This window comes from Anser anser (assembly GCF_964211835.1).
Source record: "Anser anser genome assembly, chromosome: 2".
NCBI classification, from domain to species: domain Eukaryota; kingdom Metazoa; phylum Chordata; class Aves; order Anseriformes; family Anatidae; genus Anser; species Anser anser.
The window spans coordinates 148,260,995-148,287,728 of NC_139721.1; the positions used below are offsets into that span (position 1 = coordinate 148,260,995).

The 26,734-nt window shown below is 37.1% G+C and overlaps 1 protein-coding gene across 12 annotated transcripts in view; it reads right to left on the reverse strand.

The window, feature by feature from the left end:
* Positions 1-26,734, reverse strand: part of PARD3 (par-3 family cell polarity regulator) — a 448,908-nt gene that overhangs the window by 212,057 nt on the left and 210,117 nt on the right. For all 12 annotated transcript variants that reach the window (XM_083826068.1, XM_083826067.1, XM_083826066.1 and 9 more), the window contains 3 exons: positions 12,032-12,123; positions 8,969-9,052; positions 138-263 (listed from right to left, as the gene is read on the reverse strand). In XM_083826068.1, coding sequence (XP_083682194.1) covers positions 138-263; positions 8,969-9,052; positions 12,032-12,123 — 302 coding nt within the window. The remainder of the gene's footprint in view (positions 1-137; positions 264-8,968; positions 9,053-12,031; positions 12,124-26,734) is intronic.

Genomic DNA, 26,734 nt, shown 5'->3' on the forward strand with positions numbered 1-26,734 from the left:
GTAGTTTGGCTAATTGAAAACTACTAATGTCCAAAGCAAGCTTAGACAATTTTTTCATAAATACTACATTGCCACAAATGACTTCATCATGCAGTGTTAGAAATTAAATATGGTAATGTAACAGTAAGTAAACTTACTGTTCAAATCTCCTGTTCCGAAGGTCTCCATCATTAATCCTGACAATACAATCATTCTCACGAAAAAGGTTTTCTTGCTCAGCTTTTCCACCTTTTTCCAACCGCTTTACTAGTAGCCCCAAGGTTCTGGAACATTAAGATGACGAGTGATTACAGATTTAACATTTTGCAGCATATAAAATCCTACTGGTTTTATATTTTATCATAATCATTATATAAACTAAATTTTAAACCATCTTTACCTGGGAGTAGGATACCAAAGTTTCAAATAATTTATAAGCATTACCTGAATTACTATCCATTATCCATGAAACAAAGACCCTAGGTGAAACAAGTATGTCATTTAAAAGTAAGAAAGAGCAGGCAGCATGATGATATTAAATTCATTCTTGCAAAAGGCCTAGATATTTGAAGAGTAGAACTTGGTTTCGTGAAGCACTGCACATCTGACAGCCATCATCTTTTCTGATGGTTAACTAAAGTTGAACAAGTTCAACTTAAGATCTGAATTTCTGAATTAGCAGAGAATACCACAGCCATCACTACTGCTCCTGTGCAAGTGAAATGTGGGATCATCTCACGTAATAACCACCCTATAATGAAGGGATGGACAGAGGATTCAGGAATTTCTTGTGAACCAAATGCATTTGTTGTAAACATTAACTTTTCTTGCAAAACAGCAAAGAGGAAATTAAAAACGTAAGTGTCATTTTTAATTCAGCATATTATCTTCAATGAATTGGTTCAGTAATGACTGAAAACAATTAGTATCTGATAGCTTCTGTGCAATGAGTTGATCACATCTGCTTAGTGCTTATGTACAATGTTGTCTTACTGACATTCATAGAAAAGAAATACAAATAAATGTTCAACCTGAAATTACGAAATGGATCCTGAAGAGTGGATTTCTGAGGTACTGATAAGACTGTGTGAAAAGTAAATGATGTTTCTATACCTGAACTCTAGGTTTGAAGAAGGATTCAGTCTTCAGGATTATTCTTGCATCGACACTGCATTTGTTTGTTTGTTTATTTTAAAATCAGCTTTACACTGAAATCTCATAGGACATATCACAGAGGGTCAAATTCACAGCATCCAAGACAACAGAATTACTTTTGAAAAAGTCACTTCAAGGCATGGTGTGGAAAGTCCTTAGCTGCATGGCAGAAATTGCAAGACCACGTATGCCTTTTAGAACAAAACTTACAGTGAACATAACACTTCAGTTCACACATACCTCAAAGAAAACGAGCAGTCAGTGATGCTTAAAAGGACTCCTCATGCACTTGAAAGTTAGATATGTACTTGAGCACTTCATCAAATGGGTCAGAAAAGCAAAATTAACTTTAACTTAGTATTTCACTTTAAATTCTTCATTTATCAAGTTGCCACCAACATATGCAAGACATTTATTTTACAGAACAGTCATACTGCTTCTTCTACAAGCCAGATGAAGGAGTAAGAGAAACAATATATATTTAATTATTTTTTTTTAAGTATTTCCACTTTGGAACTTTCTGGAGATGATAAGATACGAAGTTGAAAGCATCTATACACGTAAACAGACTGAGAAAAACAACATAAAGCATTTTCACAACACAAATCATCAAATGAAGTTTGAATCAGGCATTAACATTTAACTGACACTATTCTGTTTCCAACTGATACAGTATACATTGCAAACACCTAGCATACTGCATACCTAACCTTCAACTCGTCCAGGTCCCATCAGAGACAAACCTTCAGTGCCCTCACTTGTTCCTGATGAACCACTGGGGTACAGTCACTGATGCTAACTTTGATTGGGCTCAACTTGAGCTCAGCTGTTGCAATTAGCAATCTGTCTCTTCACAGTAACAGTGGCAAACACAATGATTAGAAAGGTTCCATAAAGCTAGAGTATCGGTTCTCTAGAATACAAGCATTTCAGAAAAAAAAGTCTTGAAAAACACAACAGATACTGGTATGCATCTAGTCCTATCCTTCCCCATCCCAAATTGATATTCTTTGGTTTTGGAAAGTTCCACCTTTTGTAGATTCCTTCCAACAACCCTGTGTCTTCCATTATAATGAAAAAAAGAAGAAAGAAGAAAAAAAACCACCTTTGTTTGTTTTGTTTGTTTGCCCGAAAGCAAAAACCTAACTAGTGATCACCTAGCTAGTGAAGCACCTTTTAGGATATAATCTACAAAGTATTATGTAGATATTTTAAGGTGTTTTCCTGTTTGCCTTTCCCACATTCCTGTAACAGTTTGCATGGAAAAAAAAATAAAATCTACAGGTCCACAACAGTCAAACAATAGTATAATGATCACATCATGCTGCATTTATTATACTAAAATTTGCTCATAATAATGAGGAAGTGTCACAGAAGTTAAACAAAACAAATTTATAAAATGTTCATACCATCCCTTTTTCCTTCTATTCATTAATAAGTGTTGAATACCATCTCAGATTTTTACATCATCATAAGTAATTCTAGAAAATAAAATTTTATACACTGTTTTTAGTTGCAGAAAGAACAAAAATACTATTTATGAATGTTAATAGTAAAAGTAATTCTAGTTCTCTAAGAAAATGAAAAATACTTGTATGCCCTCTCTACATGAGTTTTATCGGAATTTCAGTTTTCATACATTTAAAACTGATGCTTAGAAAACAAGTTTGGCTACTTTTTCACTTGTGAGTTGTTGAATTTCTCTGGGTAGACAATGTCTTTGAGCCCCAAAGTGAAGTTACTGAAGAGGTATCTCTAAAAGGGAAAGAGCAAGCAAATACAAAAATCTGAATATTACATTTGAGAGAAACCCTCCCCACAGTATTTGAGGGGAAGAGGAAAGAACAACTGTGTCTGCTCTTTCTCTTCTTTCACTTCATGCCCAGCAGTAGTCTGATGTGGGTGTGTTCCACTATAATGCCCACGGATACAAAATCTGAAGGTGTACGCTGTGGTTACATGAGAGCATACACAGTAACAGCAACAGGTCTTTTGCTTATATGGTTAAATATCAGAAATATCAAAATACCAACGTATTAAATATCAAAACGTTCTACACACACTACAATACTACAGCAATTACAGTCAATATTACAGTAATAATACAAAATACAAAATTCTATGATTATTTTATCCCAACATCTTCACATACTTATGAATACAAGGCAAGTGGTCTAGCATTGTTTTTTGCATAGCATTTTTCTTGAAAAACAACTTCCTACTGTTTTGCATTCTGAAGGAATGTTAAAAAATTATTAATGCAAGACATGTTTATGCATGGTTTGTCTTTTTTTTTTTTTACTTTAATTCACCTAAGTCCTTTAATCTAGTACAAATTGTACTAATCTTAACCAATGGTAAAATAATGTAACACATAAATGTGCTACCAGTCAAAATTGCAAATAATCTCATTAAACAAAGGCTACAAGTTCTACTAATGCAAGATTGCTCATCTCAGACACAACATATGGTGCTCATGAAGACTTCTCTTTTTAACAAATGTTAGAGCTAGGCTAACCAAGGCACATAAAGCTGAAGACAGTGAGAACAGATCCAAAGCTGGATGAACAGCCTGAGTCAAATTTTAAACCAGGATCTTTACAGTGCCTGTCTTTTCATTTTTATTTTTATTTTTTCATAAACACATGGAACAAAGATCCCTTTAGACACAGTTCTGTAAACAATTTACTGAACACAGTTCTGCATAGTGTGGTAAACACTCCTAGAAAACATATATACCTGAAAATTTTAGTAACAAAAGCCTATCAATTTCCTACAGAATTTTTGCAGCATATTATGGTTAGGTGCAGGAAAATTACTCTAAAAAATGCATTACAGGGATTCATGTTTGTTGTTGCAGTGACCGCAGATACACAGGGTGGACCTGCTATGGCAAACATGCAATAACCTAAACACTAATTGGATTTTGCTTCCCTGCCACATGGTACCACCATTAATTCTGAGAAGTGGAGCTGTAAGCTCTACTACAGTTTCAGAATTACCTTTCCTACATTAGGAAAGCATATAAATTTTGACAGCCTATAAACTAATCTACTGTAAAATACAGAAGAGCGTATATATTTGTTTGAACACCGCCATGTGGCATACAAATATATGGGTGCATTTGTATTTGCTTAATATTATCAGTGAAAGTCAGTCCGCAAGTTTTCTGATGTAAGTTCTTCCGTTTTAAATAACTTATAACTTCTTCAAGAATGGGGTTAAATGTTGTGTGAACCCCTGCACTCTGCAAACACTTCACAAGTCTGCAACCCTGTAGAAACAACACTTATAAATGGAAATTTGGTACCTGTGTTGTTTTAGACTAGCATTAGCTGACAAGGGGACAAAAGGGAAACAGTACCACAGTGCAAAGCTCTATCTTTGTATTTGTTTTAAATACATAATTGGGAATGTAAACAGCTTAGATTATATTAGCATTTGCACCACTGTATTTCCACAAGGTTCATTACTCTAATTATTACAATTAAAATAAACTCAGCGACATGAGTTAACGCTTCAGTTCTAAGTATAAATTACAACCAATGATAAAACTAGAAATAAGCAGCAAGTGTTTTATTGACGTCTACATTGCCTGAGTTTGTCTGAGTAGTTCTTTGAAATTGTGAGCTCCCCACATGCCACCCAGCTGTATGGAAATGACGATAATTTGTCTTAATAAAAACTGACAGTGTAGATAGTGTGAGAGTAATAAAAATATTACTTCGAGCATCCAGACTATGATTCAGCCATCACTGCCCACTGCACGTACACACTGAAGTTATTTACCTCTTACCTACAAACTAACCGCACGTAATCAAATCAGGCAGAAGAGAAAATAACCAATTTAGATGTCTATGAAAGTCACTAACATGAAAAGGCAAAAACCAGATTAAGGGGCAAAAATAATGACGGATTCAAAAACAGATGTGTAACAGTTTCACACAAACTGCAACAATGAAAGAGCTCTGAGATGTTTGATGGGAACACAAACACGGTGCAAATTTCTTGAGACTAGGAGGTCAGAGTAGGCAAATCAGCTTGTTTGTTTAAGTTAAATTATCATGGCTGATCAATGCTAAATTGGACATCAACTCCTTTATACAACACTTATGTCACCGAGCTACTGTAGAGGCATTAAAATAACATTGTCAGCTTTGATGCCTGAAGTCCGGGACCAATTTCCTATCTTTGGCAACTATTCTTCAGCTTCTTAGTTTGAACAATACTTCAAATTAAGTTTATACAACTTTTATAAGGATGAGATCAGACAAAGAAAGCCTTGAATTCAGCTAAAAGAATGAAGGAATGGCACATTCACTCCACAGAAACCTTTTCCCAATGCATATGAAAACCATAGCTACTTCTGAGACTTAAAAGGCTGGAAATGCAGAAGAGGAATAAATGGAGATGCGGGTAACACATACCTACTAGATGATCAAATACAACGTGATTGTTAGAATGTCACCTTGAAGGCAATATTAAGGAATCTCAGCATAGACAATAGGCATTAGATGTGACTTTAGGGTTTTTGTGTCTTGAGGAAAAGAATAAAACTTTTACAGTGAAATATAAACTGCTTCATAAGTTCTAGACAGTAAAGGGCACTTCTACTAAAAGCAAAAAATAAATAAAAATCAAAAACCCACAGAGCAGAAAAATGTGTAAGAATTTTCTAGCACAGGGACTGTGTATACATGAAGTTTTATTATAAAACTTTTTTTTTTTAAATAAAATCTGTTAAATTTGTAATATAAACTAGCAAAAAGTAAGAAAATACAGTCTCTTAGTTTTATCATCCTTCTGTGACTTCTTTAATATTTTTAGGACATTTAGGATATATAATCTAAAAACACAGACTAAATATTTTTAGCTGCCAGGTTTTAGATTTTATCATGGATTCCATGGCATGTTTTGATAGGAAGGACAGCAGGCAAAGCCCCACAAATTCACAGCTCTACATCAAATAATGTGTGTGCTATTTATTATGGGAAGTTCTTTCACAGTTTTTTTCAGGTGAATATTAAAATCCTTTTCTGTTCCAATAACACAAACGTCACAGTAGTCTTGGGACCATGGGGCTTTCCCCACTGCTATTCACAGAGATTTCTGATGTTATCTCATCTATTCCTTGTGTCAGTTGAACCTCCTCCCAAAGAAAGAGATGGCAGCATTTCAGAAGTGCAGCAAGGGCTTAGAGCTCAAAAAAATTCCAACGTCTCATAAAAGTAGAAGAGGCCATATAACAGTAAATCATGCTATAATATGCATCAACATAACTTCTGCCATCAGTCAGGATTGCTCAAATGTTAAATTCTTAACAGACTGAGTGCTTGCTGTCCCCTCTCAGCACCTACTTTCTTCTGTAATAAGAAGGACAGACCGGTGCTAACAGCAATTCTGCACAGATTTAGATTTTTTTTCCCCTTATGCTTTCCTCTCATTGTTCTCATTCTTTTCCTCCTTGTTCTTCTCTTTAGGTAAACACTTTCCTGTTCACATTCTGTTCTTTCTTTCTGCTTTCATTTTCATGCCTCATATTCTGTTTAACACTGAACTTATACCATTATAAAAATGTGCAAGCTGATTTTGCAAACAAAACTTTTATCTTGAAAAATTTCACAGCCATAAGGTGATGAATATGTATACCCCTCCTCTCTTTTGACAAGGTGAACAAACTGTTACCCAAAGCATATGGTCAAAAGGGCCAATAAAGGACAGATGTATTTGTAGAGGTAAAAACAGAGGAATAATAGGCAAATATATCCATAAAAGAACGTGTTGACCATGTCTGGATAAATCAATAGTATATTTCCCAGAGAATAACTGAGAGGGTTTTTTTTATTCATTAAGAAAAAATAATTTTTTTTTCCAGTAGAAATAATCAGTAGCATCTCCATAGATGAAGCAGAGATATTTACAAATTTTGTTCAAAATCATGAGCCAATACAGAAGACAGATTCTTACTCCAAACTGAAGCCTACCACAAAAGACCATGAAAGAGCCAAATATTTCCTCAATATAAGCAAAAGACGTAGTTGTGGCACATACTTTTTAAAGGTTTAGGGTGTTTGCTTTTTGGAGGGGAAGGAGGAGAACTGTATTAGTATGGTTTTACACTTCTGAAAATAAATTATCATTTTAAGAACCATTGCTTGTTAAAGTAACATTTTCAAAAGAGAATGAAAGGAACTGGAAGAACTGAAAACACAGCATAACTGTAACTGAACACCAAACAAATATGAAACATGGTGGGCCAGTGTATAAAGCTATACACTAGGTTATATGATACATCTGATCTTTTCTTTTTTGACATGGCTGATCAAAGTCTTTTATTGACTTTGGTTTTGTATATTTAGGTTTCTAATGAGCAGATCCCCTGCTTAAGTAAGATTGCTCAGTGCAACACAGGGAAGTGGCTTTGCAGCCAGAGGATGGACAAAGAGCAGCCATGTGCTGGAGTGAGAACGAAGTGGGCAGAAGAGCATCCCTGCCAAGCATCTGCTCTCCCTCTGAATCTAGCAAAAGTAAAACCAAGTGTCTAGTATTTGTTCAAAAGAGAGGGGGGCCCAGCAGTGGGGAAAAAAAAAAGAAAAAAAAAAAAAAAAAGAAAAAAAAAACACTAAGTCCTCCAAAACTGAAGATAGATGTGTTCCTTTCCCTCCCCACGCTGCAAGAAGGCAGCTGGAGAAAATGCCTTTGTTCTCACTGAAAGCATGTAGGGCCGTGAGTACAGCTGGCAGTAAAGCAGCAGCACAACAGCAGTGTTTATAATCAATACTGAGCAATGACCTCTCCTTTTCCTTCCATTACTACATACAAAGTATAGGAGAAATGCTCTGGAAGCAGAGAGGTCCTCTCCAACTCCGACTGCTCCTCCACATTTAAGACGTGAACACAAGTATCTCCCCCCACCGTTTTTTTCAGTTCAGAGCAGTCAAAGCTCGCTAGAGCAGCAGACACACAGCTGTCCCCAAATGAAGGAGGAAGCTGGAGACATCTGCAGTGAGAACAGAAACATCAAGCTAGGTCAGAGTGCTTGCTGACCCTGCACCAAAATAAAATTTGCTTATATTTGTGATAAATAATTTTTTCAACACACTTAAAAGCTTCAAACCCACCACTAATTACTACGAAAGTTAAGCTATTTTTCTGAGACTATGTTACTGTTTTGATTAAAGACCCTAAATGCCAAATCTCTGCTTTACCAAAGTAAGCATTAGAGATGATGCATACTGTTTACTAATATGATCCCCAAAATGATTTTATTTGATTTTTTAAAGTAGAGGATTTTCTTTGCACTCATTTCATAAACATTCCAGGTTGTCAGTTAATTCAAACAGGTTCACCTTCCCCAAAACCAGAGTGTTTCAACTGGCTTTGCAACTTCATTTTAACGCCAACACATGGGACAATACTAAATATCAAAAGTATGATGATTGGTTTTTATTCCACTCTTATCAAATGCAGACACAGGAAGCCTTGGGTTTAGACTGTTGCTCTTTTTGAACATGTGGCTATAAACAGTCAGTGGGGAAATGTTGCCTAAATATCCACCTGAACTAAAGGAGCAGATTTATAATTTGTAAGAGTCCAAAAGGAAACATCCTCATAGTTCAGTTTCCCATGGGATCACACGACAACCCTGCAATTCCAACTCATTTTAAGCAGAGCCTTTACATTACAGAGTACAGTCAGTAAACTTGCATTTCTGCCTTTCTTAAAAAACATTCAATGTTCCACATAAGCCAAAGGCACACAATACAAGAATTAACATAACTAAGATAAAACACAGCAAGTTATGATTCAGTTAAAATCCTACACGATACGTTACCTTCCACCTCGGGCACTGAAAGGCACTACATGGATTCCCAAAGGCCCACCGTCGTTGGAGACTTCTACGAGCTTTACCATATCACTGTGAGACAACGATGAATGAGGGAATGTGAACATGTACCGTGAATGAACCAAAAAACCCCACATAAACACACACAGAAAAACAAAAATGCTCCAGAAATTAAGTCATGGTGATGAAAGCATTATTGAATACTACATACCTGAATACTAATCTGATGGCATGAAAGGAGATCAATCAGCAAAAACAGTTCAATTAATAAAATAAGTGAAAAATCAAAGCAACTGATAATTAGTTTACTCTTATAAAAATAGGTATCATCATCGCATGAATGTTGTTTTATTTCTTCCTTATTCTGAAGTTAAATGTAACTGTACTGCCGAGCAGAAACATCTTAAATACCACATACATTTTTTCCCCTAAAGCCTAAAAGCTGATCATAGTACTAGCATGCGTTATTTGCTTATTGTAGGGAGACCCCATTCCGAGCCATAACATTTGTCTTTACAAAAACACCCTTTAATTAAATGAGAATTATTAAATTTATAATTGTTTAAATTCTTCTGGTTTTACAATACATTTATTTGCTTTACTGTGTTTCTATATATTTTATTGAAAGCTTGCTGTATCTGTATTTCCTTACGAGGCAAAGTTTCCACAGTAGGATTTAGCTATAACATTCCAAACCAACCACATGTCCTCCTGAAACAGCCATCCATCTAGTTTTCAGTTATACCTTTTGCTGTAAAGAGGGAAAAAGCAAAAGAGGAAAGTACAGGTTCAGAAAAGATCTGCAAAGATTCTAGAAATAGATTTGGACCAAATCTTCTGGTGAGTTTGAAACATGCACACAGCTGGAAAGGTGGAGTATAGCCCAGAGACCCTAAAGAGTTATAAATACCCAGATGAGAAAATAATACACGAAGGCCAAACCTCTTAGCAAATCTGGAAGAGACAGATCTGAACAAAAGCCACAATCTAAATTTTTGGATTATGCCTCTCTCTAGTATTACATACTTTTCCCATATTTCCTGGCCCAATACATATATATGTATTATACATACACACATCTTTGAGAAGTTTGTTTTTAATAAGCATACAAATCAAACTTAATCTAGAAATGGAGCAAGACCAATGCCCTCTGATAGCAGTAAAAGATTTTCTACTTCCTTCAATGGGCTCTTGATGATATGGTGGCCCATCACAAAAGCTTGCCATGCTTAATCTGGAATCTGAGAATAACCAGACCACATTTTGTTAGGAAGTCAACAAAAATCCTGTAATCCAGTTTGTTTTACATTTGTTCCACATTATTATTTTTTTTTATATTCCTAAGGTAGGCCTCACATTTGTTTTATGCCCCAATTTATGTCTGGTTTTGACTCATTTTTGAAATGACACAATGGAATTTCTCTATCCCTGTTACCATTGTTTAGCTCAATAAAGTATTGAAAGTGTGGGAGAGCTGAGAGACAGCAGTCAGAAAAGTATTATTCTTCAGCTCCCGATAAACATTTGAAGACTGATAGCATTACAGCACTTGGTAATGTTTTCTGTCCTAGTTCCTGTACAGGCTGATTTCATTTCTTTCTCACTGTTCATTAAGGCTAAATTTTCATTAACTTTCATGCAAATCAGCTCACAGGAAGCAAGCAACGTCTCTCACCCCAAAAAGGTCTACGAAAAAACATCTACTACTGGTTTGCCTATGGCCCCCTATGATCGTTTCTTCTGACTTTCCTGAGAAAAAACTGAGAGCTAAGGAAGAGAACAAGTAAAATCCATGGGATTCACTTGGAAATGTCCTAAGGGGAAAAACTGCTTAAACAAAAGAACATCAGTTTTCATAAGCAGACTACACCATCTAACTTCTTCTGTTGCTTGAGCCACTATCCTTCCTTTTTTCCAATATACACTTTAGGCCTACACACTCATTTTTCTTCTACTGTTTTTCTTACGAAACTCCATTCCAAATTCAAATGTTAAGCTCTGTAAAATGGAAAATGAAAAGGAATGATCCCTTCCTACGAGATACTGTTTCAATTCTGCTTCTCACACAGATTTTCTCATGACTTTGAGCCAAGTACTTCAAACAAACACACAAAGTATGATATCAAAACAGAAAAGAATGAAGCAGCATATGATGAAAAGCCAGTGAGTTAGTTAAAAGCAACACCAAGAAGCATTCAATTTGACAGAAGTTCTGTAAACTCTATTTAGCAGGCAGCATTTTGAATTTACAATAGCTTTTGCAAACGGAATGGAGTAAAACTCAGTGTGTATTGCTTAATAGAGGTCACTGTGATCTTTATCTAACATTTAACCCCCCTGTACCTAATTTATATGTTAATTCAGAAATAATATGAGCAAAAGATTTATTTTTATTTCAAAATTAATTTTAATCAATTTTAAAGGTTTATTTTAAGGGTAGAAGAGATATTTTCTCATTAATTCCATAGTGAGGTATGGTTCAGCTCTGTGCAATGAAATGCTGGTTTATCTTGTGATGAAATAAAATATCCTTTACTGAATTTTAAAAAATAGGAATTTCCCAGTCCTAAACAACATAAGTTTTGATCCATTCACAAATTATAAGCGTTTGACTATGTAACTTATGAGACCCCACACACATCTGTCTTCCGAGCAGACTGTGAACTGCTGACAGGTATTAAGAATTTCCTCTTTGAAATTCTTGCCTGTTGATTTATTTGCGCTAGCACTGACCCTATTCCTTCCGCCAAGTTTTCTGAGTTCCATCACATAAGCATCTTCTCTGAGGCAGAAAATCAGCACTTAGCATCAGCACTTAGAAACGCCAAGCGTCCAATGTGCATCCTTGAGACAGGCTTTTTTAAACTGCTTAAAGACTGCCTTGAAAGGGTGCATGGAGCAAACTGCATAAAAACAAAACTACATTTGACCTATAAAAGGATGTCCTGCTTGCTTAAGAACAGTATAACTCATATTATTCTGAGTTTTTTGCTAGTCTGTGTCCAGCCCCAAGACTCATCGTTGAAACAATGTGTTCTGCCAGTAACTTACTCCAGGGAAAAATTGGTCGTGTTTTCCAAACCAGTGTCTGCATGTCCAACAGGCTCAACTCTGCTGTTGTCCTCCTCTGTTCGATCCTCATCCTAGATAGTAAATAAAAAATAAAAAAAAATAAAAAAGAAGAAAATTAAATCTAGCTTTAATAGTTTCACTTATTGTAATAATGCCATTTTCCCATTTTCAAATGAGGGCGGTCTCCACAGTGGCAGCAGAAATGCGTGCTGCCACAACTACGAAAAATCTTTTCTGTTGCTACCTGAAACTGCTGTAAATTGTTTTCATCACTTTACGCTTTTTTGTAATGATATTTACAGTTTAGTCAGTTTTATGTCTTAACTTTACTATATGTGTAAAATCAATGCTTCAGAAGCTATCACAGGCAGTATTTTTTTGAAGGCACACAAGTTAAGACAGAAAAGCAGCGGACAGCCAGCAGTGTGGGTGCAAACTCCCTCAGAGCTCTCTCCAGAAAGGTTACTGGGAGCTCCACCAAATACACATGGTAGCTTGCTGAGGCTCCTTTGCGAAGTTAAGAACACTAGAAGAAACTGTGGCTCGTGTAATTCTATAAAGTACCAAGACCTCTTTAAACATTTTATCGCAGCCCATTATTAATGGCATGCCAGGAATGGCTGACATCAAAGAGTTACATGAGGCTTTAATGCTAACCAATTGATTTTGTTTTTAATTTGACTTTCCAAAAAGTACATGCATTATTCACCAAATGTATAATTTTCATGTCAAAGTCGGGAATGCTGTACGTACAAATTTAGGCCAGGGTAATTCAAGGACTACCAGTAAGATGACCTACAATCATTCCTATTATGGCTACGTTACTCATTAGAAGCTTATGGTTTTAATTACCCGTATGACCAAAGAGAAAATATGACAAAGTGTGAGCAGTAGGATTCAAACACAGACTGAGATTCTAGAGTCAGAGCAATCAAGTCAATAAAATAATAAGTGATAGGTTATGAGTTCACCACACAGTGTCAGACAATATATTAAATTATTGAAGAGATATTAAAGCAAGGCAGAGGCAGTTGGTAATGTCCAATTGACATTTCCACTGAGAGTCTGCAAAAGCAGGAGGCTGGCTACAGCAGGCTCCCATGAGCTGTAGATATGCCTCGTGCATCCTGGATAGCAGCGCGCTGCGTGAAGCCGAGCTACTTGAAGATTGATGATCCTGTGTTTTGAGAGGCTTTAATATGCACTTCTTCGTCATCTATCTCTGTTAAGCACTGGGCAAGTAATACATTTCAAAGGTTAACCAGCATCTTGAACCTACCTAGAACTACATTATGAACGCAAACAAGAACTCAAAATAAAATATTTTCCATATAGCAGAAGTTGCTTATAAACCCACTATAAATGATAACCCATAAAATTCATAAATATGTCATAAGCTAATGTTTATACTTATGTATTTACTGATTTCAGGTGAAGTTTTGTATGTAAAACTGAGTACAAGGAATAAAGGTTAAAATTAAATAAATATTCAAATCATTGCGATTATAAGGTTACATACAGTTTGGGTAGGAAAAAAAAAAAAGAAACAGATGATAGGGAAATCAGAACATTTGCAGTAGTTTCCCATTAAAAAGAAGTGTTTCACCATGTTTCTTACAGCATCTTACGGAACCTTGTCATGGGTTTCTTGATTTGAAGTTAGGGACACTGGTGATTATAGAGACCTATGTAAGTATTTATTTTGCAGTGGAGTTATTATCTGTAAGTCTAAAATCAGAGTTATTGACACAATACAATTTTGAATCTCAGCTATATTAAGAAGCCATCCCAAATGTTATTTTCTTAATGCAGCGTTTTTGGCAATTTTCTATGTGCAGGCTTTTCAAGCAAGCATACAATTAGTATGTACACATTTAAGAAGAGACTGAAATAACATCCTACATATTATAAAGATACACCCCCACTAACAACAACAACAAGACTGGCTTTAGGTTGTGTCATTTTAGCAAACACATCGATGTATTTGCCATATAAGCATCATTCATCTTGCGTCCTACGTTGTAGCATCCTTCAAACCCACGATTGTTTCCCTTGACTATTTTAAAGTGTCTGTATGTACACAAACTTCCCCTTGTCCTACTCGGTTTTTGGGGTCTTCCTTTGGACTTGCTCTTGACAGACTCACTTCTGGGGTCCTCCTTTGGTGTTCGGTATGCACAGCAGGGTCACAGCCCACCGTGCACAACAGACCTGATAGCATCCCTGCTCTCATCCCCAGAGCCTCCTAATTATCGGCTCCTACTTAAGCTATTCCACTCTTCGCATGTCCCATTTTCTATCTCTTCAAGAGGTTTCTTCTGCCACAGCAGAAACACCCCCTGCCTGACCCAGGATGAAGGCCACAGCCAACTTACCTGCCTGCTGCTAGAGCCTATCTTTTAAAATTAGGATGTGACACATCAAAAACTTCAAACCACGAGCTATCTGGCACGACCGCATTTAGCTTTGTGCCTTTCTTTCTGAGAATTATAAACACAGTCAGTTTTGGACCAGACTCACTGTCAGTTATCCAAGCAATTAAGGAAAAGCGGCTCCCACACGCCTGTGTCTGGCTTCTCCCGGGCAGCAGACAGATCTGTATCAACAACATGTATGTGCCTGTAAATAGGTGCTCAGAGGAGGAATCACAGCCCTAACTAAAGTACTGCCATAATCAACAGATGCATGATGCATCCTTTTAAAAATCTTTAATATTACAGTAATCAGGCACTCTTTTCTTCTCAAAATAACACAGATTTTGATTTACATTGAAGTGAACGGAGAGCAAAATTGGACACCTGCAGAGGGATTTGACTTAAAATTCTGATTTACTACAAAAAGTAACTAGCTGTGAAAATCTCTGCATCTAGCAATTATTTCTTTATTTGGAAAGTAGTTTTCTTTTGAAAGGCAAATTCCACCTGTACGTGCTATCACAAGGTAAACCAAGGAAAAGGACATTTAGAAGAGCAAGAAAGTTTCTCAGAGCCCAAATGGATATTATTGCAGACATTTTTCAGAAATACGTGATTTGAGCAAACTCCCAAACTCATAATGTTTCTTTATCTCTAAACATCACCAATACCTGTTATATCAAAAGGTACAGCTTCTCATGAAATTAACACACAGCCACTAAAGACAGAAGGATTTATTTTTCCAAAATTGAAATAAAGTAATAAAAGGTCATTTCATTTTTAAAGCACAGAAAAAAATTTAAAGCACCTTTTCCAACGTACTTCTGTGAACCTAATGCGTTCAGTACAAAATGCCATCAGTTCCCTTTCACTCTTAACTGAGGAGACTCACCAGAGTGAGGGCTTCTCACCAGAGTCTTGCTGTGCCACAAGACTCAGATGCAACTTTCCATAAAGCTCACATGCCATATATTTAGGCTACTAAGACAGAGGTTGAACAATGTATTTATGGCTTTGAACAATGGCATCAAAAAAAAGGCAAAATTCTTAAAAATACTACTAATAATTAGATAGGTTAAGAGAATTAGGGGTTTCAAAGACTTATTTCTACATTTAGATGCATCTGTCCAAAACTGCTGTCTTATAACAGTTAAGACTTCTAACAGTGAAATCACTACCGGTCACTTCTTAATTTTCAAACAAGAACTATTCCACAAATCTGTGCTGTTCTATGCAATCCTGATGGCCTCTCCAAAAACATAAGCAAATCTACTTCATTTTCCTTCTTCACCTTCCCTTCTGAAGCTCTTCTTTTGACAACTACCTGCAGAAAACTCAACAGCAGCTACGGAGTCTGAATAAAGTTAGCCCTTCACTTACATTTCTCCATGTTTCCCTGGTGTATTCTTCACCTCCAGGCAGGTAGGTGCTGCCACATCTACTTCAGCCAGATACAATGGGAAACACGTTCTAAGACATGTAAGGGTTATGTATACATCTGTCTTCTCTGAACAAATTTGATAGCAATTTCTCCATTCTATCAATAACTGAAAAAAGGGAGTGAAAGTTGTTTTTTTTTCTCCAATTCAGAGTGAAACAAGAATTATTTCATTGTCGTTCAGAAAGTGAATGGATATTTTAGTGACAAGGGTAAGAAAAGAGTAAAAAGAAAAAGAGTAGCTCTGTTTTCAAATGGTTTGAACACCATAGAGGAAGGCCTGCAACCCTGACTAGAGTAAGAGGGGAAAAAAAAAAGAACAGTCACTTGTTATGCAAACAGCAACTGTCTCGTGCACTGAACAAATCCAAGTAAACATTAAAGAAAGGGGAGCTGTACGTGAAGATTTTCACATTACACATGTCCATGGAGCTGTGCTAAGGTTTCACTACCAATCTCATTTCTGCACATTTTCCTTGTTCACTTCTGCAACCTACAGCATTAAATTCATTACTCTGGCTTCTGCACCTCCAATTACAGGCTCCCTCTGCCAAGCCTGTGCCTTCCTGCCCTGATTTTCCTGTTAACTTACACTTAATTTAGACAGCTTAATCCTCCACCTTGTCAGAAGGGGCGTTCGGTATCCAGGCCTGGCCGCAGCCCGCAGCAGACGCCAGCCGGCATCGCCGCCAGCCCAGCTGCACCGCCACATCCGTGTGGGGGAAAGAGAAGGCTTTGGGCAGCCTCATCAGCCTGCGGTGGCAAAGACTCGAACGTTTTCAGTGACAAGAGAATACCTGGGAAATTTAACTGTAAGCTGTAGTAAATCTGTTCTCATTGTACACAAAGCAATTTTTTCTCCAACTCAGCAACGAGATGAGTTGACACGGGTACACAAGGGCTATACAAAGAAAGAGTCTTTTACAACATAATTAAACCCATTTTGTATTTTTAGTAGTCTGCAGAGTAACTGCAGCAAAGTATTTTGACGTGGGTTGGCTGGTCTCATCAGACAGCACTTTCAGCTTTTCTCCTAGTGTTATCAACAGCAAGCAGGGTCCTGAAACGGCGAGGAATTGCCACCATTAGGGCAAACAGGCAGAGCTGCCAGTGTGAGCAACGTATGATAAATGTATCTGACATACACACCTCTACAAACAGAAGCCTCTCAATACACAGCCTCTGTGTTTTGGAAGGAGCAGTCAAGCTTGTTTTCTAACATTTATGTTTTACATCTTAGTGTAGTGAACTAAAGTACCGTGAATACTGAACAGAAAAGAAGAGTATAAAACTTCAACAGACACTTCAGATTGTAGTGTAGAGAAGGACACATTATCACTAAAGAAAAGCTCCTGAAAGACTGCATAACAGTATTTTTTCCCTAGCTGGGACACAACAAAAACAATGCTTATGTTATTAAAACATGCCCTTCCCTTCATCTTCCCCCTTTTATTCTCTTGCTCTTCTCTGTAATGATTATGGAAGAAGAGACCATATTTGCTATTAGTCTCCTGGCAGCCACATTTTATAAATGTTTGTTTGGTCCTTGCAACATAAAGTAGGTTCTCTCTCTGTATGATCAGGCTTGATAGGAAACAGCTCCTAAGGGACCTATTTCCTGTGTCTTAACTAGCACAAATATACCAGCATCAGGCTTTTGTGCTAATGTTCTCACTTCTTGATTAACTGGCCAAATCTCCAGAGAAGGGCAATTTTCAATCAAATCTGAAGAACGGTTACAAAGATCACATGGGGAAAAAACAAAAGTTATTGAATAAAAAGTAGGGTTTCTCCCTCTTGCACACAAACATATACATGCACCTATAATTAGATAAGAGCTTTGTGTAATCCACATCAGTTCTATACGAGGTGCACTGCTATTATCAGCAATCCAGGGAGAGAGAGGAGAGGGAGAAACCTTACATTAAATCATCATCCACTTAAAACACAAAACAACAAAAACAGCTGTTTTTTTTTTTTCTTTTTACAGAGATTATTCTTCTTACATGTCAGTCAATCCTGTGTTGTTCACACCCTTGTGCAGCAGGGTCACCCCACAATTGGAAATGGCAATATCCATATAGTTTCTATATGCCTCACTACTCCAAAATGAAATTTGCCTTGCACAGTCAAATCACTGAATAGATATCACATAGACACAGAGTAGCACAGAATGGAAGGGATTTCCTGGGTCTCCTGATGAATATCAAATTCATCCCCTGCTATCACAAGCAATCATCTCTTATTTCCCATTTAATAAACGGATCAAGCTGAGCCTTAAAACTGCCTGGCTTCATGATGGCACGATTTCTATTGCGAAATGCCTTGGAAGGAAATGTTTTTACAGGTATAAGAGAGATGTATCTTATTTGTTTTTGTCCAAAAGAAACAAAACACCAGATAGTCAGCGAAGATAATTAGTTTGATACAACCTCCCTTTGACAAGCCTGTACAACACTTCATTCAGTTTTGACTAAGTACCATTTCATTTCATACCTAATGACTTGTCTTAAAACATGTATTTAACGCCTTGTAATACTAACAAAAACTGGACAAGCCCAGAAGTACCTCAATTATTTTGTAACATGTATTAGTTTAGAGGTTTACTGAAGTCCTTGGGGGCCCTTTGGGGCTCAACAATCTGTGATATCTCACTGAAGTCATATTCATCTATTCTGTAACAATTACACCATGTACATCCCTCTAACACAGCTAGCAACACTAACTACAGGAGCACAACACAAATAGTGCTTGCCATTTAAAGTCGCTTTCACTAAAAAACCTTTTTAATGGATTATACACAGCTGTCTGTTAACTCTTTTTTATAGATGGTGCTGCAGACAGCACTGACATCCATGAGAGCCCTCAAAAGAGTTTTAGTGGATTAGACAAAAGGTTTTCTCACTAGATAAGTTAACTTGAGACATACTGTTGGTTCTGCTTCTTTACAGTAAAATAAAATATTGGGCAAAATATGTATTAGGGACATTTGCCTTCACTATTGCACATTATTAAAATTCTTAAATTTAAAAATGAATTGAAAATTTGCAGCAAAAATTTTAGTCTGAGATGGAGCATTCATGAAATCCTCCTGTGCTCCTCAGTAAAAAGCATACAAACAGAAAGGAGAACCAGGCAAACATGAATAGGCGCTGAGCAACCCTGCCAAGCACCAGCTCTGCAGCACGCACTGCAGGCTTCCCCCGACCCTCCTGTGGCACAGCCAGCCCCATCGTACCTGCTGCTGTGGCTCTTTCTCTAGAGGAAGGGGCTTTACCATGTCCCTACAGTGATAGCTCAGCAACAAACAGTAAGAAATGCATTAAAGCTCTTTTTTGCCGTTGTTACTGGTCAAATGTGTTAGTGAGAATTAACGTTGCTAAATGGTCTATGCTTACCAGCAGTGAAAGACTATTGCAAAATAAAAGATTTTGCAAATACTGAAGAAACTCAGCAAAGCTGTACAAGGGAAAGGGCACAAAATGGGATCAGACAAAGAAAATGGCTAAAGCATTGCTAATTCTCAAACATAAACTAAAAGATGGGAGATTTAGATTAGATGTTAGGAGGAAATTGTTCACTCAGAGGGTGGTGAGGCCCTGGCCCAGGCTGCCCAGAGAAGCTGTGGATGCCCCATCCCTGGAGGTGTTCAAGGCCAGGCTGGATGGAGCTGTGGGCAACCTGATCTGGTGGGTGGCACCCCTGCTCACGGCAAGGGGGTTGGAACTGGATGACCTTTATGGTCCACCTTCCAACCCAAGCCATTCTGTGATTCTATGATTTCTCAATGTGCACTGTAATTGTATTTCATAAACTGCATTCAACATTTGGGTGAAAACTACATTAGTATTCCCCTCGCCAAGCAGCATCCTGCTAGTCTACAATGTTTCAGTGACATCTCCGGGACTACTGGCAGTGCAAGGTGCTTGGCAGAGTGAGAAGGTGTACTGTAATCTACTAATTTATTTTTACTGTAATTTGATAGCTACTGTAACAAATTCATACAGCACGGTTCCTCTACGGATGACAAGTATCAAGTGGATAAAAAAGATGTGCAGTTCTTCCAACCAGACCATATTTAAGGGACTTTTCAAAGAAGACTAGCATTATTGTAGCACAGTAACTATTTCGTGGTATGTCATTTTGCAGCAGCTCTTATCCCACAAATAATGTGTACTGTCATAATAGTCAGAGCATATTAGAAAATATTATAATAATTCAAAGCTCTGAACTTCTGTTCACTTATAAATGGGAAAATTGTTCCTAAATTTAACCTTAGAACATCTTGATAGTCTATTTATTATATCAAAGACAGACTCAGGATGAAGGGAACATTGTGTCTTTTCTCAACTTCTGCACTGTTTTGCTAAACAATAGTGGCAAAAATCACTTAAAAGTGTGTTTCATTATTAGTATGTTGGGGATAATACTCCAGTTTTGCAAAAGAGCTTTGAGATTTTGGATGAGGTACTTCTAAAAGCAATAGCATTAAAACAGATCTTAAATGTCTCAGCAGCAGCTTAGGATGTTGAGCCACCAAATGCCTGTTCTGGCTGGAAGATACCAGATGAGCTTCACCTCTACGTTTTCTGATCACCAGCTAACATTTGCAGTTCATAACCTATTTTTTAAGCTTTTTGTTAGATGCAAAGCATCTGAAGGATTACAAAATTCAAGACATTTCATTACATCATTGATTCGTGAGACTGTTCACTTACAGAGCAACCTACGAGCAGAAACGCCCAGCCAAGGCGGGGGATGACCTGACGGCCATTTCAGTGCCAATAGTGCCGCCTATCGGTGAGCCCACTGAAATGAGGTTTTAGAAAGCAGCGTGGTGACAGAAAGTCAACCAAAAGGTTAGATGTAACCAGAAAGTACTACTCTCTCCTTTGGTAAATACCTGATATACGTAAAATGTGGAATATTAAATTTCAATATTAACTAAAGCATCTAAAGAGCTTTCTGAAGATCTGATCGATAACAAATTATAGATGTTTGCACTGTGTCACAAAGAGAAGTACTTATCTTATAGATCTATGTACAACCGTATCAAATTACCTCAGATTGATTGTTGTCCTAAAAATAAATCGGGTTCATTTCATGTAACTGCCTGGTTACAGTTTTTATTCTGGATTCTGTTTTCTCTCAGGATTCAAAACATATCTGTGGAATAAAAGTTTCACAGACGAAAGTCTATATTCTTTGTTTGTTTTAAATAGGGCTTATCTACAGACTATTTCCATGTTTGAATCTCTGAAATTTTATACTCTTTCTATATGATTCATAGACTGACACAGAGACCACCAAGATCAGTGTAAAACAAATACTAGGGTTCATATTAAAGACAGATTCAAAGTCATACTTTGACGTCGAAGTCATAGGAAATATTTTTAATTGAAATAGTTATCACCATTATTTGAAACAAGGCCACAATTATAGGTCAGCATGTAATCAAATTCCCCTGGAAAGTTTAGCCGAAAGGCCAGGCCTGATTGTGTACAGGCTCTTTTATCACCTACCTTGAATAACACAAGGATTGCCTCATGTACAGAGACATCCCCACATGGTGAGCCAACATGAATGTGGCACTTGTCATGCAAAAAATCCTCTTTTGATTGATGGCATCCCATACCATTTATTTTATCTTTCCTCATGCTAATACATACATATGTACCTATGAACCTGCATATGTATCTATGTACCACCACCACCCCCGATTAACTTATATAATACCTACATATACAGAAAAAAATCACCCCTGCATTGGCAGAAGGTACTTCATTTGAACTATTTCATGACGGGAGTGATTTTTTACGGCACAATGTACTGTTTTCTTTAGGAACTTGAGTTCTTCTTACTCCACAATTCCATGTTATAGAGATCTGGGATTTCATGACCAGCAAACAACAAAAACATTCATTTTATATGGAGAACTTGACATTTCTAGGAAGGAGAAAAAAAACACTACAATATACCTCTAACATGGAGAGTTACTATGGCATCCAGGAAACAAACATACGTATTTGTTGGCTTCTAAATATGCATACAGATTTAGAAGGCCACAACAACAATGACAGTATTTTGTTCTTGAAGAAGAAATAAGGTACTCTGCACAGGTACAACAACAGTGTGTTTGTTTTTTCTATTGAGTAGTCTGAAGTAGGTCAGGTTAGGCACGTCCATTAGTTCTCCTAAAAATAGATCCACACTGAGTTCACCTGTTTGTAACTAATGTAGAACAACAGAATTTTAAATACTTTTTCCTTTAATCTGACAAGTTAGCTTATTCTGTATGTATATAATTTAAAAAAAAAAAAAGTCATTAAATCCTGCGTGATTTTTAAAAGCCAAAGAAATGACAATGAATACATGAAACTGGGACACAGTTTTTTCCCCTGCAGAAAACCAAACGTCCATGCCTCCATCTATAAGTTTAGAGATCTGAAAGATTTCTGCAGAGATGTATTATAGATGAGTCACATAGTTTCCCCTTGATATTGAGACAAAGGAAAGGAGAAAATTCTGCATAAATCACTTCACATTTTCCCTGTAATGTTCCTGAATATATTACTATTCACCTCACCTTTTCAAAGACCATGATTTTCATCCTTCTGAGGATTTTTTTTTTTTAAGACACAAAAAGCATTTCTTATTTAGCAACTTGAATTTGTCATTAGGCAATTTTCAAACAGGTCTCATAGCTCTTTTATCCTTATTCATTTCTTTTTTTCTTTTTTTAATCTGAAATAGTCCCTTGTTGCTTGATTTGCAGATCTGTATCAGCATGCAAGGATTTCACTAGCTTCAGCTAAGTACAGAACAGTTCGATCCCCTTGAGTACTGAACGTAGAGTCAATTTAGAGGCAAACTAAAAGAGTAGCACTCTGTTCTCTGTCACAGAAAACATCATTTTACTCACATGGGCATTTTAATAACAAAATTCGATTCTGGATATTTTTCTCAGCATGCCACAAGACTGTTAAGAGATGACATCAGACTGCTTATTAAAGATTTTGCTTTTTAAAAAGGCTATTAAAATACAATAAATGTTTACCAAGACGATAAAAATCCTGACATCAGTGGGAGTTTAAAGTTGGCATGTATTCTTAACTTTGAATTTCATCTAATTTAGGAAACCTAACATTCAAAGGTTTTGCTTTTGTGTTACTAAAAATCACCCAGTTAACTTAGCCCAAAGAGTTGGAAAAACATAATTATACGATTTTATCATTTTGCTTAAAGGAAAGTACATGGTTTTCCTCTCATTTATAGGGATTTATCGTTAGTTCTAGTTTGCTAGGATTTGCTAACAAATAGTCTTGATTCTTGACTTTTTTTTAAGTCAAATGTAAATTGTCATTGCTGCAATGAAACAATACCCATGCATCTGTTTTAAAGGTCTTCTGTGTTACACATCGCACAGATAGACAAACACACAACCTATGGGGTAACCATCTCACACAGCTTAAAGCTAATTCTTCCCATTTCATCTTCTTCTCCACTAAAGGAAGAAAAAACAGGCATGGCCCCAGAGGCTGGCACAGCTCCTTAGGGGCAAGCCTGTGGGGCGCATGGCCCTGCAGCCCAAGAGAGCCAATGCACCAACCACTACAGCAGCGTGGGGCACCCAGCCTCGCCGCAGAAGCACAGGGCATGCAAGCCTGCTCTCCCAGTCTCAGCTGCTGTGAAAAATTTTAGTCGTGAGATTTTACCATTTGCCACTTTTTGCATTCCACCTCATCCTTCACCTAGAAACTCCACTAAAATTGTTTCAGTTGGGCTTCTGTATTACACTGAAGCTTTTTTTTTTTGGTCTTTTGCACTACGTGGATTTTACCTAAGGCACCAAACAAATTCACTATTTTAATAATGGAAAATACTATAGCATTTTTCACTTTCTTTGCTCAATTTGTTTTGCTGAAGTCAACATGAAAAACAATTTCAAACTTCTCAGTAAATGCTTCATTTACGAATGCTCCATTTCAAGTGCCTACAGGGTTACAATCTGGTCTATGACAATTTTATTAATTTTTTAATCAAAAGCATTAAATCAAAACTAAAATAAATAGTACTCAGTACTTCTGTAGTGCCTTCCAGCACAGTATGGCAAAAGCGCTTTGTGGACAATAATGACTTTAGCTTCATTGCACCCTCAGGATGCAAATTAAAAGTTATTCTCAATTTTTTTCTTCATTTGAGGAAACTGAGGCACAGAAGATTCCTTTCTATCTTTTTCAGGCTCATCTCCAGCGTTAGATGCTTTCAGTCTGAGGTCATCTCTTTGAGATAGCCAGAGCCTTATTTTCAGAAAAATACAAAATATTCACCAGTACTACTGGAGTCAACCAAAAAGGACAGAAGCTGAAATGGCACTTTGAAAGTAAAATAGCCCCAGGAAAATTTCTGAAAACAACAAGAAACATCTAGATTCTTCATGTCAGACAATGAAGTCATTGACTGGTCAGGTTAGCACACAGCTTTCACAACGGAGGCTGGTGACTGGATAAATAGATATTGGGAAAAGCACAAGCTCTCTCTGAGCAATGGGGTCCCAATATGAGCCCAGCATGCAAATCGCTCTCTGTCACGCAAAGCTCTTACACAACACGTGATGAAGATGGAGATGCAATATTTCCAGGCAATTGTATTTCCATTATGTTGTTCATAATAACATCTCAGCCTCCTGATGCTTTGTTAAGCTGTGAGGTCAGTGCAAACCCCAGGCACTGCTGAAAGAGGCAGACTCATTTCTTCCCCTCCCCAGCTGGTCATCCTCATCCCTGGATCCCTCTGTCCACCTTCTCCTTTCTGCTTATTCAAGCATTTGTGTCACTAGACAAAAGGTCTAAATTAAAATTAATGTTTAATAAAAACAGTTTTAATTGGTTACGTTTCCCCGGCTGATCTAGTTCAGTCTAATTAACAGTCTCATAAAAGCTTACAAAGACACAAGGGAGGAAGCAAAGCACGGCCAAGACTGCTTCTCTTGTCAACAGGGACTTAAAACATCTCTAGCAGTGTGGCCTCAGACCTTTGTTTGGAGGCATACCGTTCATCTGCAGTTTAGCATACAGCTCAAAGTACCCTCCCACATCCAGTAACTTGCACTGCTCTGTGCCAAATCTCATCCCTCTCCCTCTGCCTCCTCCTAAATCCTACTCATTTGCAACTAATCTAAATAATTGTGTCCCTTTTACTGAAGTTGCCATCTCAGCACTTACCCTCTTCAAAACAAGCATGCTTTCCAGGAATAAATCCCTCTTGCCCTTGTATACTGCTGACCTATTTTCCATAATGTGTTTTCCTCTTTCGCAGTTTCTAATTTACAGCAGAATTTCATTTGTCACCACAGAAATATTTATCTAAACAACTTCACACAGATTACTCAGATTCCACCATCTTCCTCAGACAACATCAAATTAAGACAGAGACACCACAAGGCTTTTGAGTGCCATCTCCTGAGTTCATTAAAAAACTAGAGATGCATAAACAGAAAGGCGGGGGGAGGGGGGGAGCAACACATTTTGTGGTTGAATCTCTTTTCATCCCAAAAAGCAGAGGCAAAAGCATATTAAAAGTCATATACATCTTACAGAGCCATGTGCCAAAGTGCCTCTCTTCATCAGAAAGTCATAGGACTTTATATTCATCTATCTACATAAACACTCTTTTAAAGGTTAACAATAGCATTTGGGGGAACTAGATTAATAAGAAATCAGAACTACTTGTGTCAATTAGGATTTAAAGGGGATTGGCATTGTTAAACCTCACATCTAAACACTTTAATTTTGAGGTATGGTTTCCTTAGGTGCCACTTAATCAGTTATAAACAAGGTAATGCCAAGTTGTAGGTTTCCAAATGTATAGGAACTTGCTATCCAGTGAAGCACATTCAAAGCCCAGATAAACCAGTCAATGAAGCCAGGCCTGTCTAAGGTCTTCCTGAAGTAATATGTTTTGTGTTTTCTTTGGTTTACCTCTTCATACCAATTTTGTGTAACTGGGGGAAAAAAAAAAAAGAAAAGAAAAGAAAAAGAACAAAAAAAAAAAGGAAAAACCAAGCACACAAGAGAAGAAGGGAAAGCTTGAAGAAACTTGAAGAAGCAGCAAATTCAAGGGTTTCAGAAAGAAGCAACTTTAGAAATCAAACTGCACTGAGCTCTTCTACTCCATCTCTAGGCAGGATCTTTGAGCACTTCCACTTCCCATTTTCACAAGACGCATCCATTTTCAGCCTAGCTAGCTGAACAACACTAGTAACTTGTTACGGCTACCGTTTTGGCTATTTCAGAAGACAGTGAAAGAGCTCCAAGAGCTAACTCAAGCAATTTGCCAACAAGCTCCTGCCTTGTCCTTGGAAAGTTAGGCTTGATGTCATTAGGGCTGGAGGGCATTTTGTACTTCCTCAAATGGCAGAGAATTTAAGCAAGGACAATGCTGGCCCTACCAATACACCTTAATAGCTGGGAAGGAGAAAATTATCTAGTTTGTCATCATATGAATCAACTCATAAAGAGACTAGACAGTGAACCTTTGAAGAAAGATGCAAGGGTCACTATACCTTATAATTAAGAATGGATTCAGTATAAAGGTAAGACCAGTTTAAAATAAATAAATAAAGAGGAATATTCTGTGACAAAGGCTGTGGTTTCTCACTGATATTAGCAAAGCTCGTGGTGTTCGCACAGAACTACATGACTTGAAGACAACAAGAAAATATGGGAAGAAACATACACGAGTTCAAAACTGAATTTTCATACACTGTAATCAGCAGGTTCCCTAGTATTTTTTCAGTGCCTCAACACATAAGCATAGTTTAATACTCAA